The following is a 19,414-nucleotide window of genomic DNA, read 5'->3' as shown; positions in this document are numbered from 1 at the left end:
ATCTATTTTCCAATTTACTCAAATTGAATTATCTCTCTGTTCAGATAGATACAATTAAAAGCGGATTAACTTAATTTTCGACACTATTTAAGCGTTTTATTTTGACTCTGAACATATTGTTCGGCTAGCTGTTTGACCCGTGCCGCATTTGCCTCCGTACCGTGCTTCATCTCAAAGTCCAGATACTTCTTGTAGATGACAAGCATTTTGTCCGGCTGCAACTTTTGAAGAACTGCGCGTTCGAGTACATTTCTTTAAATAAAAAAATTAGCCGGGATTCAATTTGATTTCAATTGGATTCAATCTGATTTACTTACCGTGCGGATTCAATTAGTTCCGATTTTATTAACATATCTACGTAAAGGACCCAAATATCAATTCGCTTTGGATATGAGGTGACAATATCATCCAGCAAAGTTTGCGCCATGGCATTATCATCGTTCTGGGCATACAGTTTCGCAAAGGCCACAATGCAATTGATGTCTGCGGATAAAAAGGACCAAATTCAATTTTTTTATGACTAGGTATAATACTAAGTCCATAGATATCGAGAAAATCTAAAACTCATCATTTCAAAATACCTTTGTAGCACTCGTAGTTTTACATCACAATAAATTTGTATCCCCCGTCAGTTGAGATGATAGCGGATAAACCGTATATACCGGCCCAAGTTTTGTGTTTCAATTTGCCGTGGCAAATTTAAATCAACTCGTCTAAAGTTATATTTTATATAGATACATATATGTATTTGAATTGAATTCATGTCCCCAAAACCCCATTTTAAAGTGCATCTCCACATAAGGTCACTACAGTAAAAATTTCAGCAATCAGTTAGGAAAAATATGAACTTAAGAATGCTAAAGTCGAGTGTGCTCGACTACAAGATTCCCTGTAATAATAGAATTTTGGAGGAGGCATTCGAAAAGTGAAATATTCTTAATGTGGGTACTATATGATATTTGAAAACGACGAGATATCGACGAAAAATTACATTATTAAATTTAAAATCTCCGGTTTTGCAGTTTGCCAGACCAATCCGTTTCTACAGACGGACATGGCTAAATCGACTCAGGTCATCGTCCTGATCAAGACATGTCTCCCTCTGCCTGTTATACATTTTACATTTGCACAAAACCAATATACACCCTTTTTTCCATTTTCAATAAGTAAAGGGTAAATTTATAATTGCTGTTCAGTACTTACGTTGATTTTTGGGTAAAACGCTTAGCGCACGCTGCAGCGTAGGCTGCACACGGTCCGCCATTCCCAGCCAGAAATAAGCATCGGCAGTTACACGCCACACCTGTGGCTCCGATCTAAACTTGCGCGTTATTAGATTTAATGTGCTGACGAGACGTTCCCTAAGATTGTGCGACTTGAGCACTTCGACAAGGTTTAGGTAGGTTTCAAGCGGATCGTTATGGCTAAGTGCCTCCTTTAACACATCGTCAAAATTGGATGAATTGTAGCTTAGCTCCAGGTTGATTAGTGCAGTCCATATATTGCGCAGTTCTTTGGTCTCGCGAAATGCTATTGTTTTAATGGCGCGTCGTGCAATGTCTCGTGCTTTATCCACCTCTGTATTTGAGAGGAGGAAGGACATGTACTGGATCCAGGACTTGCTGCTGTTGGGCTCGGCTAGTACCAGACGTTCGAACTGATCAATTGTTTCTGGGCGTTGATTAGGATCAGCATTGCGCTCCTCGATCTCGCGCAAGCGCTGTTCCTCCTTCACTTCTGCCTTAGCCTTTTCCTTGGCACTAAGTCGTTTTTTCTTGCTAGAGTTCGCCTCGGCCTCGGCTGCTGCATTGTCGTCATCCTCATCGCTGGATGTGTCCTCTGGCCGCTTGCCATTTAATGCGCCGAGGTCAGTCTCCCAGAAGCTCGAGATGCCCGGCAGACGTATCTTGGTCGCAGTATCATTTGCTGCATTGCATTTGAGCACATTGGCCTTTGCAGGGATTTTATCCTCGAAGAAAAGCTGTGCCTCCGTTTGCTTGCCATTATCTAGCGGCTTAATTTCAGCTTTTTTGTCATTTTTTAATTTATTTGCGTTTGATTTGGGTGCTGTTTTAGCTTCCATCTTGACTTTTTTCGACTTAACGGGTGTTTCTTCTTCAGCATCGACGGCGGCTGCACGTTTTACGCCCTTCCACAGCTTCCAGACGGTCTCTGGCACAGCAATTGGCAGCTTGTCGTGTATAAATGCAAGGTTACAGAAATCGCCCTGGCGCAGACAAGCACTGGCAGAGCTATCAACATCGTTGGGATGCAGGCGTACCGGACAAAATATCAACGGATTGCTGGCACCCTTTTTTAGTGAGCACACCACAATGCTGTCTAATTTAAGCAAAACTTTGGCCTTCATGCCCGACTTGGCGATTAAATTTTGCGGAAGCTCTTTGCTGCTGCTGATGTGTTCAATATCCATCTTCTTATTGCTTATGAGGAGCATATCGTTGGCGTAGTCGATCCACAAAATAACGGCTTGTTGTTTGCTGCCCACCTGGGGCGCCGTCGCTGTGCCTGCCAAGCTGCCAATTATCAGTGCAGTTATATTCTTGGAGCCATCCAAGTGATACACCCAATTGTTGGTCGTCGGATCAATGCCCTTGAAAATGACATCAACTTTATCGCCCATACTATGCTTGGCAATGGGCGCATTCAGTACTTTCAATTTATTTCGAATCTGTGATACTTCGTCCAGATAACTGTAAGGATTTAATTTAGGTCAGGGATGTAAGCAATTGAACAGTTTTATCCTCATACCTTTCCACCCGGTTTGCTGTCTCAGTGAGCTGGCCACTCCACACATCTGAAAGCTTGGCAGACACGGTCAACGTTTTGGTCTCCAACTCCTTGCTGAGCACCTTGACGTACAGAAGCTGATCCGGCGCCAGCATGATGGGCACTTCTCGCGCGGTTTGTGGGCACAGCATCTTTACGTGCAACTTGACCAGTTTATTGTAATTACGTACGGGTACCAACAGCTCCAGAACCTGCTCGCTTGCATGCTTAACATGGGCGCGGAGTACATCGCCCACTTGCACTGTGTGCCAATCCTTGGTAAGGTTCTCACTGAAATAGGACACATCGCGTAAACTAAAAATGTTCTGCATGATGCAGGCGGCTTCGGTGTGTGTCCCGACAGGATGAGTGCGTTTTTGTGCATCCTGTAGATCCACATAGTCTGATAGAAAACGCACTGGCATCAGACCGACAAACTCCTCGGTAGACTCCTCGGCACCTGTCATTGATTCATCCTGTTCATCGCTAGCATAGGTAATTTTGATTTCCAGACCAGCATCTAATGCATTTGTCACTTCAATGGGACATATTTCGCCAAGCTGGAACTTTTCCTCGGGCAGTGTTAAGAGTACCTGATCATTATTGCGTCCAGCAATCCGAAACTTCGTAGTTTGACCGGCGAAAAAGGTGCTCTCAATTAGTTCGTTCAGGCGCTGTTTGTGCAGCACTCCCTTGATGCCGCTACAGAACTTGACGAGTACATAGCTGGGCTCACACTTGACCACGGTGCCAGTGAAGAGACTACCAGGCTGAGCCGACTGCAGCGAGGTAAGCAGTTTAACGCTCTTGTTAAGATACTCGTTCCGATTGCTTAAATAACAAATTTTACGATCCAGGCAAATATCCAAAACACGGCAGCGTAGACGTTGTCCCACCTCATACCGCATATTTGGCGCCAGATGCAGCTGCTCAATGATCCCGTTGACTTTCCCAATTTTAACATTGTAGCCGCCAATTTTGGACTCAGGCTTTACAATACGAGCTTGAACAATATCGCCCGCTTGAAGATCCTCCAGTGTGTACAACTTCTCGTTTAATATATTGGCATCGTCGGTGCAGTAGTAGAGTGACTCGATGACATCATATCCAAGCACACGCACCTTATGCTTGCTCTTGCTACTGTACTTTGCCAACACAACGTCCTGGTCGTAGTTTCCCTTATGGTTCGACTTAATGGAGCCATACGAAATCAGACCCTTATGTTTGTGGTTGAGGAGCAGTACGATACCGCCTGTGCCATGGCGCAGCACGCGTGCTTTCTCCACAATGCTGCCCTTCTTTAGGAGTTCCTGCTGCTCATCATCTTCCATTGCCGTCATTTCAGTTGTCACGTTGATGTCCAAATTAAGGGTCAAATATACCAACTTGGTCAGGGGCATCACGTAGAGCACCCGCGCCAGGTACTCCTCGTTAAGCTCATAATCTGGTGGCGTGTGCAGTGCCTCTGCCAAATGATGCTCATTCACGTAGCCTCTAAACGATTCGTTCATAATGCTCCCCTCCAGTCCATTCTTAAGATGTTTTATTACCTTAAACTTTACAATGCTACCAGGCAGAATGTAGTCGAGGTTGGTTTCGTTCTGGCTTTTAATTTTCAACTTGTCCTGATCCAAGCGCACACACTGGCAGGTACTCTTTGCGGAACTGTGCTGAATTTGCTTGACTTTCAGGAAGATCAACTGGCCAATGTGATGCTGTTGTGCCGCGTCTGCGATGGGAACAAATGCCTGTAGCCCCTCAATGCCGGTTTCGATCACACAGCCGTGCTCCTGGATTTCCTCAATGGCGCCAGAGAAGATGAAGCCCTTCTTGATGCTGGCGTGGTGCAAGCTACTGTTCACTTCTGCGGGTTTAAGTGACAGTAACAGTGACATCCGATTCCTTTCCGGTATCTCTGTTTTTATGGCGCGCCCATAGACAATCTGTCCCACGCTGAACAACACAGTCAGATCGTGATATTCACTGCCATCGCCGGCCATATAGGATTGGGCCACACGTGCATATGCATCGGATATATCGGCCACTAAAGCGCGAGCTGTCATGCGTCCGGGCAATGCTATTTGTATTGAGGTGGCGTCCGCTGCTTTTACAACTCCCATCACCAGCATTCGGTCCCGAAGTGTGTCATATGTGAGCGTTTCCGCGGAGAACGCTTGCAGTTGGTCACTGTGCTCACCATCTATTTGCTTTTCCTTTGGCTTGGGACCTTTCTTTATCTTTCGCTGTGAGGCACCAAAAACCTGCAAGCCGCAAACCTCTAAATTTAGAACTAAGATACCCTTTTCTGTTTGTACTTACGATATTCGATGGGCTGCTTTCGGCATTTGCTTGTAAATTTGCTATTCCGCCGCGCGGAAAGCTTTTTTCATTTGAAACCATTGCAAATAGTATTAAAGCGTTAAAAATTTAAACAAGAAACACCGCAACGTGCCCTGTACAGTGTACACGTGCTGGACACTTTAAATACAAATGCTAAAGTAGTGCTGTACAACGTTCCATGGTTAAGTGCTGGTAAACTTAAAAGGCGCAACATGTGTAGAAAACAGTATGATGATTAATATTTATTAAACACGATTGCGAATTAAAAATTTAACGAGGATTAAAAACTGCAACAACATAATTTTCCTCTAATTATTAAATCTTTATTTAACAAGTATATGCTATTGTTTATTTGGTATGCGGCATGTGGCGTCCACATTAGTATCGACACAGCTGCTTGAACGTGTGTGGGTCCCTTTATTCCGGCACGCATGTGAATTGTGTTAATTTTATTTTGTTACAAAAATGCAAACGTTACGGGAATTTACGCGGAAAACAAAACGCGGTAATATATTAAAAATTGTACGAGAGCATTATCTACGTGATGACATTGGTTGCGGCTCAGATCTTTGCCAGTATTGCTTTCAAAACGAGGTCTACCAATTGACGTCGGAGCACGACATCAAGAGCAGCATTTTCAAATTTCCACACTACATTGTTTTGGATACCAACGTGGTTCTGGATCAAATCGATGTCCTTGAGGAGGATGTGCTCCACAATGTAATCGTGCTCACCACGGTACTGAACGAAGTGAAACACAAGAGCTCATCCATCTATAAGCGTCTCAATGAGATTATTCACGATCGCACGCGCAATTTTTATGTGTTTGTCAATGAGCATCATAAGTAAGCCCCGTCGATTGGGTACTTAACCAAAATGATTCCAATTTACACTTTCCAGGGACACCTATGCCGATCGCGAGCCAGATGAGAGCGCCAATGATCGCAATGACCGCGCCATTCGCTTGGCTGCCAAATGGTACGATACCCATCTGCATACCTCTCAGGCATCCAAGACCTTTCAACGTAGCGGACGCACAGCCACACGTGTAGTGCTGCTCACCGACGATGCTGTCAATCGCGCCAAGGCCGAGGCCGAAGATATTTTGGTAGCTAGTGCGGTAGATTATGTTAAATCGCTTGAAGACTTTCCACTGCTGGTCGACAAGCTGTCCCAGAAAACATTTGAAAATGAGAAACAAGCGCTGCCCCAATATCCACCGCATTTGAGCGTGAAGGAGCTGCTTGAGGGCTTGCGACACAAAAAATTACTGCAAGGCTCGTTCCAGGCATCTAGGGAGAACTATCTCGAGGGCAATGTCAATGTGGAGAGCTATGAAAAAGGCGTAAGTCTTTCGTTCTAAATCCTAAGTGCTTAGTGGAATGACATTGTGATGAATAAAGCGACTATCATTCCAAGGCTTACAATCAATAACATTACTGTGAAAAAAATTGAATTCTTGGACTAAACTATTACCCTTCTATAATTCACAGATTTTAATACAAGGCCGCGAGTCGCTTAACCGCGCCGTAGACGGGGATATTGTTGCCGTTGAACTGTTGCCTGAATCCGAATGGTCAGCGCCCAGTGAGATTGTGTTGGAGGAGAAAAATGTGTATGCCGATGATGTGCCCAGCGAGGAGCGTGTTGAAGAGGAGAAGGAAATGCTGCAACAAGTGCAGACCGCACCAGCTACAGAGCGCACACCCACCGGTCGCATTGTGGGAATTGTGCGTCGCAAGTGGCGTCAGTATTGCGGCATTTTACAGCCCAGTCTGATTGAGGACACTACACGACATATTTTTGTGCCCGCCGATCGCAAGATTCCGCGCATACGCATCGAAACGCGCCAGGCAGCGAAGCTGCAAAACCAACGCATAATTGTGACCATTGACAGCTGGCCGAGGAACTCGCGCTATCCGCAAGGGCATTTCGTGAGATCGCTAGGCCCTCTGGGGAACATGGCCACGGAGAACGAGGTGATATTGCTGGAACACGATGTGCCGCACTGCAAGTTCTCCGAAGAAGTGCTCAGTTTTTTACCCAAAATGCCCTGGACCATTACAGAGGAGGATTATGCCAAGCGGGTGGACTTGCGCGATTTGTATATTTGCTCTGTAGATCCACCCGGTTGCACGGATATTGACGATGCACTTCATTGCCGCGAGCTGCCGAACGGAAATTTAGAAGTGGGCGTTCACATTGCTGATGTTAGTCATTTCATAAGGCCAGGCAATGCATTGGACAAAGAAGCTGCCGCGAGAGGTACGACTGTTTATTTGGTTGGTAAACGCATTGACATGGTGCCGGAGCTTCTAAGCTCCAATCTTTGTTCGCTGGTTGGTGGCGTGGAACGATTTGCCTTCTCCTGTGTTTGGGAAGTGGATAATCAGGCGAATGTTTTGTCTAAACGCTTTCACAAGAGCGTCATTAAGTCTAAGCGGGCTATGACCTATGAGGAGGCCCAGGTTCTTATTGATGACTCCACAGAGACTGGCGAAATCGCCAAATCGCTGCGGCATCTTAATCGTCTCGCCAAGATACTCAAGAAGCGGCGTATGGACAATGGGTAAGTATACAGTAACCGCATCTTCGTACTCATGTAATAATGTTTCACTTAAGCGCATTGGTGCTGGCCTCACCGGAGATACGCTTTCAAGTGGATAGTGAAACGCATGAGCCGCTTGAGGTGGAGGCCAAGCAAATGCGAGATACCAACTCAATGGTGGAGGAGTTCATGTTGCTGGCCAATATAACCGTGGCACAGCACATTGCGGCGGAATTCACAGAGTGCGCTGTGCTGCGCCGTCACCCGAAGCCGCCGCCGACCAACTTCGATCCGCTGGTAAAGGCTGCACGATATCAGGGCTTCGAGGTGGCCATAAATACTGGTTTGGAGCTAGCGCATTCATTGGATAAATGCGTTAAAGCCGATAATCCTTACTTCAATACAATGATACGTATCCTAACCACGCGCTGCATGATGCAGGCGGTGTACTTTATCAGCGGTAGCCTGCAAAAGGAAGAGTTTTTCCATTATGGCCTGGCTGCCGATATTTACACACACTTCACCTCGCCCATTCGCCGTTATTCGGATATTATGGTACATCGACTGCTGGCAGCCTCCATTGGGGCCGATAGCACCTATGCCCAGCTTCTGGAGCGCAAATCCAATGAGGAGCTGTGCAACAATTTAAATTATCGCCATAAAATGGCGCAATATGCTGGACGCGCATCCGTAGCACTTAACACACATCTATTCTTTCGCGGCAAAGAGGAAGAAGAGGAGGGGTATATTTACAATAAAAAGTCAGATACATCTTATTTGCTAATCCATTCTTTCTTTTAGCTATGTTTTGTTTGTTCGCAAAAATGCCTTGCAGGTGCTCATACCCAAGTACGGACTGGAGGGCACATTATATCTGAAGGGCGACAAGGATGGCAAAGACGGTCTGGAGCGCACTAAGAGCGAAGTAATATTCACATTCAATGAGGAGGACCATACGCAAAGATGTGGCAATGTGATTTTCCATTCCTTTGATCCTGTCACGGTAAGGCTGAGTCTGGACTCGAGCAACGTGCAGCATGAAAAGTTGATATTCAAACTGGTGAAGCCATACATCAAGGGTTTTAGTGTGGAGACAGCACCGGAAGCGGGTACAGCAGCAACTGCACAGCCTCCGGCCAAAAAATCGAAGAAGGACAAAAAAAAGAAATAGGCGAACGTATATTTTGTTATAAATATCTTCTACTGTTTAATTAAACCCTAGTTTAATGCGGAAAAAAGTAAAGAATATTCAATTACCTTCATATATGATAATATTTTAATTTTATTTACGTACTTCACTCCAACTGAAAATATTAGAGCATGTCGGAAGACATGGAGCGACGTCATCATCCAAGGTATATTAACCTTATGAAAAAGCTTCAGTCGTTGAAGAGAAACGATTGCAGAACGAGATTCTCAAATCGGTTGGACGTCATCGACTCGAGCTTTAGAACGAGACCCTTCTGATCAGTTAAAAGTTAAATTTCGGAATGCTCTTGTGTGGATAGAAAAGATGAAATCGAATTGATTTTTCAAAGTTCACAATGAAACATATGTAGTATAGTTTCTTTTAACTTTGGTCTTGACAATTCTTCACTATTAGTTTTTTATTGAATTTAACTTAAAGCTAATTCCATATGCGTTCATAGTTTAATTTGAGTGTTAGTTTGGCTTTATATGTAAAAGTCGAATGTTTTTCTATTTGCTCATTATAAAAACATTGTTGTCATGGCTTTTTAATTGTGGTGAGAGTATTACTTAAGTCGAAAACACTTTAAAATACTCATGTAGTGAGAGTGTTTCGATAAACCTTTGATCCAATGTTTTTGAGCTCTGGATTTCACTTGCTGTGCGAGCAATTAAATATCATTGCAACGTTTCGACTTTAAGGCGACGGTCGTGTCTAAGCTGGAGCTGTAATTTCCTATATAGCCTATAGAGGATCTACATATACATGTACATTAATATATACCCAATAAACTCATTGTTCAATTGACGCATTTGTGAAAAACTTACGAAACAATGGAGCTGGTTACCGACGCAGTGAATAAAACCAACATTGAAGGCAGTAAGTTTCAAGAACTAACCTTCATTGTACTAAAATATAAAAAAAAAGGAAAGAAATAACTATCTATGTTCTAACCAACATTCTGACTGTGAATACATTACATATGCGTATATTCATACTATATAAATAATAAAAATAAATATAAGTTTTTTGAATCGAATCTTCGTTGACGCAAACGCCTAAACCATCAAAATTATTAAGTTCGCTTTGGAATGGTTAAACAGGCAGAACTCTTATTATTATCGTATGTCAATGGCGCTCTGATTATGCTGTTCTGTCTGGCACAACCGATATATACCATACATAGGCAATATGCGTGACAAGTGACCGCGACGTAGTCGTTCGAATATATATACAATTTAATTATCCAATATCGTATATTGTGAAAGTGTAAATTAGTTTTGCTTTGGCCGATTTAAGTCTTCATCGAGCGCCCAAATTTATGCAGCATTTAATGAGCCACCCAACTGTACATCCCATAAGACAGTGCATTGAACTCGAAAACTACTAATCGACTTAATGCTCTTCACATCAAGGTGTTGCTTCGTCTATATATGGAATGCCAGTTGATGCGCACAGTCCATTCTACTTGGAGCTGTACCGCAAGTCTGTGCAAAATCCAGTCGCTTTTTGGGAGGAGCTGGGACATTTGCTGGACTGGGACAGGCCATGGCAGCAGGTGCTGGATAACAGCAACCAACCATTTACCAAATGGTATGTGGGCGGCTATTTGAATGCCTGCTACAATGCCATAGATAGGCACATACTGGCCGGCAGGGGTGACAAGGTGGCGCTCATCCATGATAGTCCGCTGACGGAAACGGTGCGCAAGGTCACTTACCAGGAGCTGTACGATCAAGTTGTACTGCTCGCAGGTGGACTGGCCAAAATGGGCGTGACCAAGGGCGATCGAGTGGTGATATACATGCCGCTAATACCCGAGACCATCGTAGCCATGCTGGCTATTGTTCGTCTGGGCGCCATACATTCGGTGGTATTTGGCGGATTTGCTGCACGGGAGCTCTGCTCGCGCATTGAGCACGTTGAGCCGAAATTGGTGATCGCCGCTAATGCGGGCGTGGAGCCAGGTAAGGTGGTTCCATATCTGGACATACTGCACTCGGCCATAAATATGTCGCGCTGGAAGCCACCGCAACGCAACATCATTTTTATGCGCGAACAGGTTGCCTTAGATATTCTGGATGATAAAGCCGACATACTCTGGTCAACGGTGCTGGACATGGGCAAGGCTAGTCAACCGGTGGCCTGTGTGCCCATCGAAGCCAATGATCCACTTTATATACTTTACACGTCCGGCACCACGGACAAGCCGAAGGGTGTGCTGCGCACGATTGGTGGCCATCTGGTGGCACTGATGTACACGCTGAAAATGATTTATGGCATTCAGCCTGGCGATACATGGTGGGCGGCCTCCGACATGGGCTGGGTTGTGGGACACTCTTATATATGCTACGGTCCACTTTGTCTGGGCGCCACGAGCGTCATGTACGAAGGCAAGCCAGATCGCACACCGGATCCGGGACAGTACTTTAGGTAAGTATTACAAGGAGAAAGCCTCCTCTTACACGAGGCTTCCTTTGGCCCTCGGTAGTTTTTAGGAGAGATCGCTGTTACTGACTTTTGCTTTTAGAATTATTGACCAGCACAAAGTATGCGGCATCTTCTCAGTGCCGACCTCTTTTCGTGTGATACGACGTGCTGATCCGGAGATTAGCTATGGGCGGCAATACTGCATGAAATCCCTGCGTGCCATTTTCATAGCTGGCGAGCACTGCGACTACGAGACGAAGGCCTGGATAGAGAAAACATTCAAGGTGCCGGTGCTGAATCATTGGTGGCAGACGGAAACTGGCTCAGCTGTAACGGCTACATGTTTGGGGTTCAAACATAATCTCAATCCACCCATGTATTCTACCGGCCTGCCCCTTGTGGGCTACGAAAGTAAGTATTTACTTGATAATTAGATTTTTCGAAAGTCTGTTAACCACTGTTGTAACTATGCACAGTTAAGGTACTAAAGAAGGATGGCACTGAGGCTCTTCCTTCTGAACTGGGTCGCATTGTTTTAAAGCTGCCGCTGCCTCCTGGCAACATGGCTACTCTATACAGAAACGATGAGCTCTTTCGGAAGCTATACTTCCAAAAGTTTCCGGTATGTCATGCTACTTGATTATAAAGATTTTATAATTTCTTGTATGGTACTTGCAGGGCTACTACGACACCATGGACGCCGGCTACAAAGATGAGCGCGGCTACATTTTTGTCACGGCACGCGATGACGATGTCATTAATGTGGCCGGCCATCGTCTGTCCACCTCCAGTCTTGAGGATGCTGTGCTTCGGCATCCTGACGTTGTTGATGTGGCCGTATTTGGTGTGCCGGAGGCAACTAAGGGACAAGTACCACTCTGTCTATACATTCCCGTCGATGGCTGCAAGAAAACAGATGCCAAATTGTCCACGGAGATAATCAAACTCATACGCGATGTGGTGGGTCCTATTGCAGCCTTTCGCCTTATCACCTCGGTCAACAACTTGCCGCGCACGCGCTCCGGTAAAACCATGCGTAAGGCCATGGCTGACTTTGCCCGCAATGAGCGGGTCATCTTGCCGGCGACCATCGACGATGCCAGCGTATTTAGCGAGATACGGCGCGCTCTGCAGCATTTGGGCTATGCGATGTCTGCGCCCGATCCCATAGTGGCCAAGCTGCTGGACTGATCTGGCCACAGCCGACTCATCCGCTGGTGTTTTTGTGCAATATATTGTAGTTAGTTTAAATGTTCCACGAATCAAATAAAGTATCGTTTTAAAAATTATTTTGAAACTGCAAAAATAGTTCAAAACATGGGGAGCTGGTAAAAACTAGAGTCGTTCAAAGAACACGAATGATGACAATAAATATCAAGACTATTTGAAATTTAGTTGAAAGTACATCTTTAAATTCTACACACACACACTCACATCCATATGTGTAATTGCGAAAATAATTTAAATGTTAATGCCCGGTGGTAGCGAACTATGCCCTCCAACCGTTCGAACTATTCGTATAATATGCGCGCAACTAAAACTCAATCAGTTTATTCAAATTTTGTGCAAATTTTGTGCGACATTGTTTGCTATCATTGCCCATGAATAGTGGAGGGTGACAGCGCGTGTATCGCACCCAGTCCCATACCCACTTCCATTACCATTCCATTCCATGCCTATGCTGCATTATGTCCACATATGGCGACCACTATACTGTTTGGCCTGATTTCTGCACTCAACATCAAAGACCGCAAATGTGTTAAGTGTAACCCAATTAGTGGGCTGCGAATGTGAATACACTGTGAGAACACTCTTGCGAACGTGAATACACTGCGGCACCTCACAGTGGAGTACATTTACATAGATAAGATTTCGAAATCTCTGCTAAATTGTGCTCTTGGATGGGATTTGTTCTCAGTCGGTATTAGTAGAAATCGTTGAGGAACATTTATACCGACCTTTTGCAGATATGCGAGGAGAATCGTGAAGTTCATAATTGCTCAGTTTGGTCAAGTCATCTTGAAAGGCAAAAACTCATTTTTCGATCAACTCTTCCAATAGAGCTTTATGCAACAGCAGTGCTATGATAGTCCGACTTTGCTCATGTGTAGGAAGCATGGTATCTTAAAAATCACAAAAACAGCAGGGGCGTGTAAATTGTATATTTATCAAATGATTGTTTTAAAGGAGTGAGTCTTAAATATTCTCGCCGCAAACACTCCTGCCTTAAAATATCAATAATTCCTAAATTCAGGCAATACTTGAAAGTATCTGCTTATGAGATTTTGACTCATTAACCAAAATCAGTAAAACTTTTCTCCACCTGTTGTTTAGTTAGGTACAGAGTTTTAATTTATTTAGTTCAATTCGGTTTTTGTAATACTTAATCTCGGAAAGACTTTTTCAAAAAGTCCGATTAACAATCAAAAAACAAAAATAATTTAAACCGAAATTTTGGTCAACTGGCGCTTCAAAAATGTACCGAAATTCAATGGAAAAAAAAGCTAGCAAAAATATGTGAACTCATCTGTGCTCAGAAAGTATTTAATAGTTAATACTTGGAATCGGCACATAAATCGCGATTTCTGTGTTAATTAAAAAATTGCACCGAGGGTTTGGGCCAAGTAGCCACCGCTATATATCTGCTAATGGCAGATAAAACAATGGAATAACATTATTATAAAATTATATTATCGTATATTATAATTCTGCCCTGATACTCTTAAAGCAAAAGCACTGTTATTGTTTCGTTTCGCCCTACACTGCTTCCGCTAAAGTTGAATTATTAGTAATAGAATGAAATGTGACAAATTTGATTTGCTTATGTAGCATTGACACTAAGTTAGGCATTTCGTTTTCCTATACTTTCGCCCACAGGTTGGTTGGCCCATTTTCTCTTCTCAATATGTAAAAAGGCAGAGTCCAATAGTTTGAATGCCAATCACGCGCCATGGCAAATTAATTGCAACGTTTCGTCTGCAAATCCCTAGCTCATAAACTGAAGATTACTTTACTTACCTTTCGTACAAACATAAGTGTTTGCAAGTTAACTGCAGCAGGTGTGTGTCAACTCATCTGGCATTCGATTTAAGGCGAACGAAAGATGCTTTAACAAAAGTCTATCAAGTATAATGGCTCGTAAGTGCAATATTAACGCACATAACTACCTTTAAGTGGGCGACGCTCATAAAAATGCGCTTTTATAACATAATTAAAAGCTGATAAAACTTATATAATAGATCAACATATTGAGGAATTCATCGCTTCTGTTTGTCTTACGATATTTTGCTTGCTTTTGTCTAAAAGTTCCCAAAGCACACATAATCAACGTTCGCTCGGTGGTCGGTGACGTATGCGTAATATTTGTGCACGCCCACCAACCGGCATGCTCCTGTATCTGTCTGTTTAAGCTCAACATGTGGTCCTTTGTCATGTGTGTGTGTGTGTGTGTGTGTGTGTGTGTTGGACCAATGGCAGCCTTGCATTAGGTCTGTGTGCGTGCTCAGCGGAAGTAAATAAAAGCTGATGTCCTGTCAAGGCAGACCATCATTCGAGTGCCTGCGTTCAACAAGTTCAATTCTATCAGGCAGTGAAGTCATCTACAGCAGAACCGCAGCCAGTTAATACTTTTGCAAGTTTTTGAACATTCCAAGTGATCTTAAACAAAATTGACAACAGGTAAACAAAATGTACATAGATAAAATATTGTAATTAATAAGAGTGCAAAAGTTAATGTAAAAATAACAGTTCCGTACATTTGCATATAAAATTCAGATTCATTTGGTGCAAACCCTTATCTAGTTAGTAGTATTCTTTGAAAAATTGATTCTTAAATAATTTCAGTGTTTATTGTCAGACATGAACATGTGCACATTTCTTAGTTTTAAAGAATGGAATTAAGTGACAAAGCTATCCAAATCAACAGTGATGTTATGACATGTTTTTAAAATCAAATTCGGTGCCTCTAGTTAGGCTCTAGAGACTATACCTATAGTCGATGCATTTAATCAGTGTCAGATACTAATAAGGCATGTATATGGCAGCCAGCTCTACCTTTTATTTTTATGCAATTAAAATTAAAACCGTTAGTAGTTGGTATTTTTTAAATTAGATATTATCATTATTTTCAATAGAATATTTAAAATTTTAAAAGTTTTTACTTATGTTTTTCATATCCTTTTTTTGGTTTTTTAACAGGTATGAACTATTTATTACCTTAGCTTATCAATTTCTGGGCACGTTCTTCTTAAAACATAAAAGTCTGATATTCATTAAATTTTACGACGAGGGTAATTGTCAGTTCGCAAGAAAATATATACTGACAAGAATATTGTCATATCGAATAAGCTTGATCATTTTGATAATGATATTATATATTTCTTGATAGAATTTTTTTTACAAACTTCTTTCCGTGCGCTGGTTTTTCGTTATCAAACCCAAAGTTCTCCAATAAAAGATTAGCTTTAAGCTTTTTCCATTTGCGCTGTCTTCGGGCAAATGTAAAAGATTTCGCATTTGGTATAAAGTATTTTCTGTCATTTTTCTTCCGTCTTTCATTTGATGTAAAAAATAACGGTGCAACGGCTTCTAATCTACGCAAATGCACGCCCAACACGTACATGACATTAGAGGCTTGAATACAGCATTGTTTGGTGTTGACACACAAAGAAAGAGAGACAAATTCATAGATACACATATGCATGGCCAACTAACTTGCCACTGATTGCAGCAGCCATCATTCGTAACACGGGCCGACCCGTACGAGTGCATTTGACTTTTTTATAAGTATACATCTTCATCAGGTTGGGGACAGGTTGCCATTGTCGTTGCCTACTCTGCCTGGAGCTTAATAGAAACAAATTGTCTGATTCGTAAACACGTTAGCGAACATTAGAGCCGACTTCTACTGGCTGCTGTCATCAAGGTTAGCAGGGAAATTTAATACGTTGCCGCTGGCTGCAGGCAGAACTTCTTTCAAGCACAATATGGCATTGTCCTGGCAACAGCAGAGCGCAACGATAATCAGGCACGTAGCATGCAGATTATTACAAGTTAATCAAAATAAGTTGAGCACTCGGCCTGAGCTGCTCGTTTCTGATGCTTCTGTTACCTTAATCCGCTTGCTAATCGTGTTTTCTGCAAATTAAAACAAGAGTGCTCTAGTCGGAAGCGCCCGACTAGGAGTTGCCCTAAAATTCGCACAGTGCTGTCGTACCTTCTTCTATACATATAAACACAAACGGATATATGTACATACGCAACGGCTGCGCTTTCTTCCAACCACCTTGACTACATAAATTCGGCGCCGATCCTCATGAACTTTTCAGAGTTCAAATATGGAACTCAACTATGTGTATTTATCGAAGCTGACCAAGAATATATATATAAATATACCGATTTTAAATAGGTTGAGGGTATATAAATTTTAATCATCTGATGTGCTGTACTTGCAGTATGTCTCACGTTCAGAGCTTTGCGATTTGCTGCCTTGCCATTGTCCTGTTGGCTGTGTGTGTGCAGAGTGCAGAGGCAGCCTCGCAGGCACCACTATGCCAGCCCGGCATATTCGAGGAGATGCCTGAACATATCAAAAAGGTTTGCATGGCCCTGGAGAATTCCGATCAATTGAATTCTGCACTCAAATCCTACATCAACAACGAAGCGTCTGGTAAGCTTTATTAAGTTACCCCCAGAATTCATAACAAAAGTGTGCAATTTTTTATTTACAGCTCTTGTTGCGAATTCCGATGATTTGCTAAAAAACTATAATAAACGCACAGATGTCGATCATGTATTCCTGCGCTTTGGCAAACGTCGTTAAAAACCTTACCGTATAACCCACAAAGCATTCTCAAACGATTCTACGATACGACCCTGGATAACGATCGGTAGTTTTTTTTTAGCTGAAAACACAACACAAATGGCGTCTTCTCCCTCTATGCATAATGTATTCTCGGCACATTGGCGTTAAACATTTAAAATTAATCAACTTGGAAGCTCTCTAGTTCAATAATAAATCAAACAATTTAATGTATACTTACTCGTTAATATATTATATTTGTATATACATATATTCGTACATACTCAAGGACCCCCGAAGAACGTATTGTACATGTTGATCTCTTTATTTATATTTTGTTTTAGAACACTTTATTACTTCTTAATTACAAAAAAAAAAAAAAAATGTTTGTAAAACACATTTATACCACATAATATTCAATGATAATTAACAGTACATATTTCCCTTACACAAAGCACTTGCAAAAATAACCTATATATAATTAAATTGTTATGACGTTTGAAAATGTAAATCTTTACTGCATTCATTTTTAAATAAAGTATCTTTTTCTTCTCAAACTCAATGCGTGAAAAAATGCAATCAAAAGTTTATTTTTCGATATTTTTAAAAGGGAGCGGCACATATGAATTTAACACAGTCAGTTGTTTCCTGTGTGAATTCGTAACCAGCATTTTTTATTGGGCATCATATTTGGGATAGAGATAAAAATAAGACTTGAAAATCAGTATCATTTAGCTGTAAACTCGGCTCGGGTAATAGGAGATTGCTTTACTATGAGACCAACTATTATCCTCTTCAAAAGGTTTGGTTGTGTTTTTTTTTTAATTATTGTCAAAATCGTTCATCATTTCTCGATGTTTGTAAAAATGTCCAAATCATAAATCGAAAATTTGACATTAGACAGCCGTTATTCTGTAAGGAATTCTAAAATTCAGTCTGCTAAAATTTAATATTTGTATTAATGTAGTACCACCCTTTCCAAAATTAAATACTTTTCACTCAGCATTATTCCAAAGCCTACTTATCAATGTGTAGATATATATGTGTGACTGTATTTTAGATTTTCTCATAATTTTTCATTTTGATAAGTCATAACTTCGATTATCATTTACTTGCCACTTACAATCTCAATATTCGAATTATTTTTATTTTCTTAAATTACCGAATAAAAGTCTATGGATACTTCCACAAAAAACAATATTTTTTTTATTGTAGTTTCGCACCCACATTTTTTTCAGGCTTATTTATACATGAAATGTTAACAATTACAACAAAAAAAGAAGGTAACTCGACATTAATGCCCCCAATGATTGAAAAATCACTTTTAAAAATTTCTAGTAATTAATAATTTCCAGATTATTAAAGTTGGTAACTTTTGATCACTGTTGTTCCTAATAACACATAAAATATTAACATTATTAAACATTAAATTCATATTTGTGTCGTCTTTGGTTTAACATTAGTCAACGAAAGTATACTGCATAAAAAATAATTAATATTTTTAAAATTTCACAAGTCGATTTTGGTGGTTCCGTAGATCAACAATGTGCACAACAATTTAAAGCGTTGTTATTTGTAAGTAGTAAAATCGCTCCAATGGATTTTAAGCGATAGTTCAGTTTCAGCTTTTTTTGTTTGCTGTAATAAAAATGTATTAAAAATTCTGCATATTATAGCATTGTTTATAAATTTTAGATCACTTGCGTTGTTTTCTTTGCAATGCACGCTTTTATTAAGTAAATTATTTAATTAAACAAAAATTAAATAAACAATAGAGCAAAACGTAAATAAAGCATTCCACATTAAATGGTGAAATAAATATTCTTGGTAAAATTCTTTTTCTTTTTTTTTTTAATTCTATAATTTAAAAAATCTTAACAAACGATTTAGTTAGCAGATTTTTGGACTTGAATTGTTTATTCTTAGGTATTTGTACTTTGATTTCATTGTACTTTAATTTACTAGTTTTAACTGAATATTTTCAGTATATTTGTTCAATGCGTATTTGCTTAGATTTGCATAAACAAGACCAACAAATTCAGTTGAAGGCGTAAGAATTATTTATATGTATATGGAAAGCGAAATAAATGTTATAAGTACCTGGAGTATTATTCTTCTTTTTTTTTTTTTGTTTGCTTAAAGCAAAAAAATGTTGTTTAACTTCATTTAGAATATTTAAAGTTTTCTTTACTGTTAATTTATGATACTTTATATATTTTTTTGTTTACTTTTAATATTCATTGTTACTCTGGATATTTTTGTCTTATTTGTAGGCATTGGGAAAATAATAAAAATATATATATATATTTGTATACAAAAG

The 19,414-nt window shown here is 41.1% G+C and overlaps 4 protein-coding genes across 4 annotated transcripts; 3 read left to right on the top strand and 1 right to left on the bottom strand.

The window, feature by feature from the left end:
- Positions 1-70: 70 nt before the first annotated feature.
- On the bottom strand, positions 71-5,229 carry LOC115770637 (protein RRP5 homolog). Its single transcript, XM_030715984.1, has 5 exons — positions 5,107-5,229; positions 2,770-5,048; positions 1,204-2,711; positions 318-483; positions 71-252 (listed from the first exon to the last, which is right to left on the bottom strand). Exons 1-5 carry the CDS (start codon positions 5,185-5,187, stop codon positions 84-86), a joined length of 4,203 nt encoding a protein of 1,400 aa, XP_030571844.1. The 5' UTR covers positions 5,188-5,229; the 3' UTR covers positions 71-83.
- A 307-nt stretch (positions 5,230-5,536) lies between these two features.
- LOC115770599 (exosome complex exonuclease RRP44) lies at positions 5,537-9,114 on the top strand. The gene is made up of 5 exons (XM_030715936.1): positions 5,537-5,972; positions 6,028-6,472; positions 6,621-7,696; positions 7,750-8,418; positions 8,477-9,114. The coding sequence occupies exons 1-5, from the start codon at positions 5,593-5,595 to the stop codon at positions 8,844-8,846; spliced, it is 2,940 nt and encodes a 979-aa protein (XP_030571796.1). The 5' UTR covers positions 5,537-5,592; the 3' UTR covers positions 8,847-9,114.
- A 139-nt stretch (positions 9,115-9,253) lies between these two features.
- LOC115770600 (acyl-CoA synthetase short-chain family member 3, mitochondrial) lies at positions 9,254-12,640 on the top strand. The gene is made up of 5 exons (XM_030715937.1): positions 9,254-9,743; positions 10,280-11,297; positions 11,395-11,705; positions 11,771-11,916; positions 11,973-12,640. Exons 1-5 carry the CDS (start codon positions 9,698-9,700, stop codon positions 12,483-12,485), a joined length of 2,034 nt encoding a protein of 677 aa, XP_030571797.1. The 5' UTR covers positions 9,254-9,697; the 3' UTR covers positions 12,486-12,640.
- Positions 12,641-14,859: 2,219 nt separating this feature from the next.
- LOC115770722 (dromyosuppressin) lies at positions 14,860-17,653 on the top strand. The gene is made up of 3 exons (XM_030716121.1): positions 14,860-14,972; positions 16,748-16,962; positions 17,024-17,653. Exons 2-3 carry the CDS (start codon positions 16,749-16,751, stop codon positions 17,113-17,115), a joined length of 306 nt encoding a protein of 101 aa, XP_030571981.1. The 5' UTR covers positions 14,860-14,972; position 16,748; the 3' UTR covers positions 17,116-17,653.
- The last annotated feature ends 1,761 nt before the right edge of the window (positions 17,654-19,414 follow it).

The sequence above is a fragment of the Drosophila novamexicana genome, unplaced genomic scaffold (assembly GCF_003285875.2).
Source record: "Drosophila novamexicana strain 15010-1031.04,08,12 unplaced genomic scaffold, DnovRS2.1 tig00004560-arrow-pilon, whole genome shotgun sequence".
NCBI lineage: Eukaryota > Metazoa > Arthropoda > Insecta > Diptera > Drosophilidae > Drosophila > Drosophila novamexicana.
Note: the sequence above shows the minus strand (reverse complement) of the source record. Positions and strands in the feature narration are given on the sequence as shown.

Bases quoted from the DNA above. Each gene is read 5' to 3' on its own strand.
- LOC115770600 (XM_030715937.1), top strand. From the start codon at position 9,698: ATGGAGCTGGTTACCGACGCAGTGAATAAAACCAACATTGAAGGCA. The intron at 9,744-10,279 runs GTAAGTTTCAAG...CTTCACATCAAG, and splicing joins TAAAACCAACATTGAAGGCA to GTGTTGCTTCGTCTATATAT. The intron at 11,706-11,770 runs GTAAGTATTTAC...AACTATGCACAG, and splicing joins GCCCCTTGTGGGCTACGAAA to TTAAGGTACTAAAGAAGGAT.
- LOC115770722 (XM_030716121.1), top strand. From the start codon at position 16,749: ATGTCTCACGTTCAGAGCTTTGCGATTTGCTGCCTTGCCATTGTCCTG. The intron at 16,963-17,023 runs GTAAGCTTTATT...TTTTATTTACAG, and splicing joins CATCAACAACGAAGCGTCTG to CTCTTGTTGCGAATTCCGAT.
- LOC115770637 (XM_030715984.1), bottom strand. From the start codon at position 5,187: ATGGTTTCAAATGAAAAAAGCTTTCCGCGCGGCGGAATAGCAAATTTA. The intron at 484-1,203 runs GTAAGTACTGAA...TTTTATCCGCAG, and splicing joins CGTTTTACCCAAAAATCAAC to ACATCAATTGCATTGTGGCC. The intron at 253-317 runs GTAAGTAAATCA...TTTTATTTAAAG, and splicing joins GAACTAATTGAATCCGCACG to AAATGTACTCGAACGCGCAG.
- LOC115770599 (XM_030715936.1), top strand. From the start codon at position 5,593: ATGCAAACGTTACGGGAATTTACGCGGAAAACAAAACGCGGTAATATA. The intron at 7,697-7,749 runs GTAAGTATACAG...GTTTCACTTAAG, and splicing joins AAGCGGCGTATGGACAATGG to CGCATTGGTGCTGGCCTCAC. The intron at 8,419-8,476 runs GTATATTTACAA...TCTTTCTTTTAG, and splicing joins AAAGAGGAAGAAGAGGAGGG to CTATGTTTTGTTTGTTCGCA.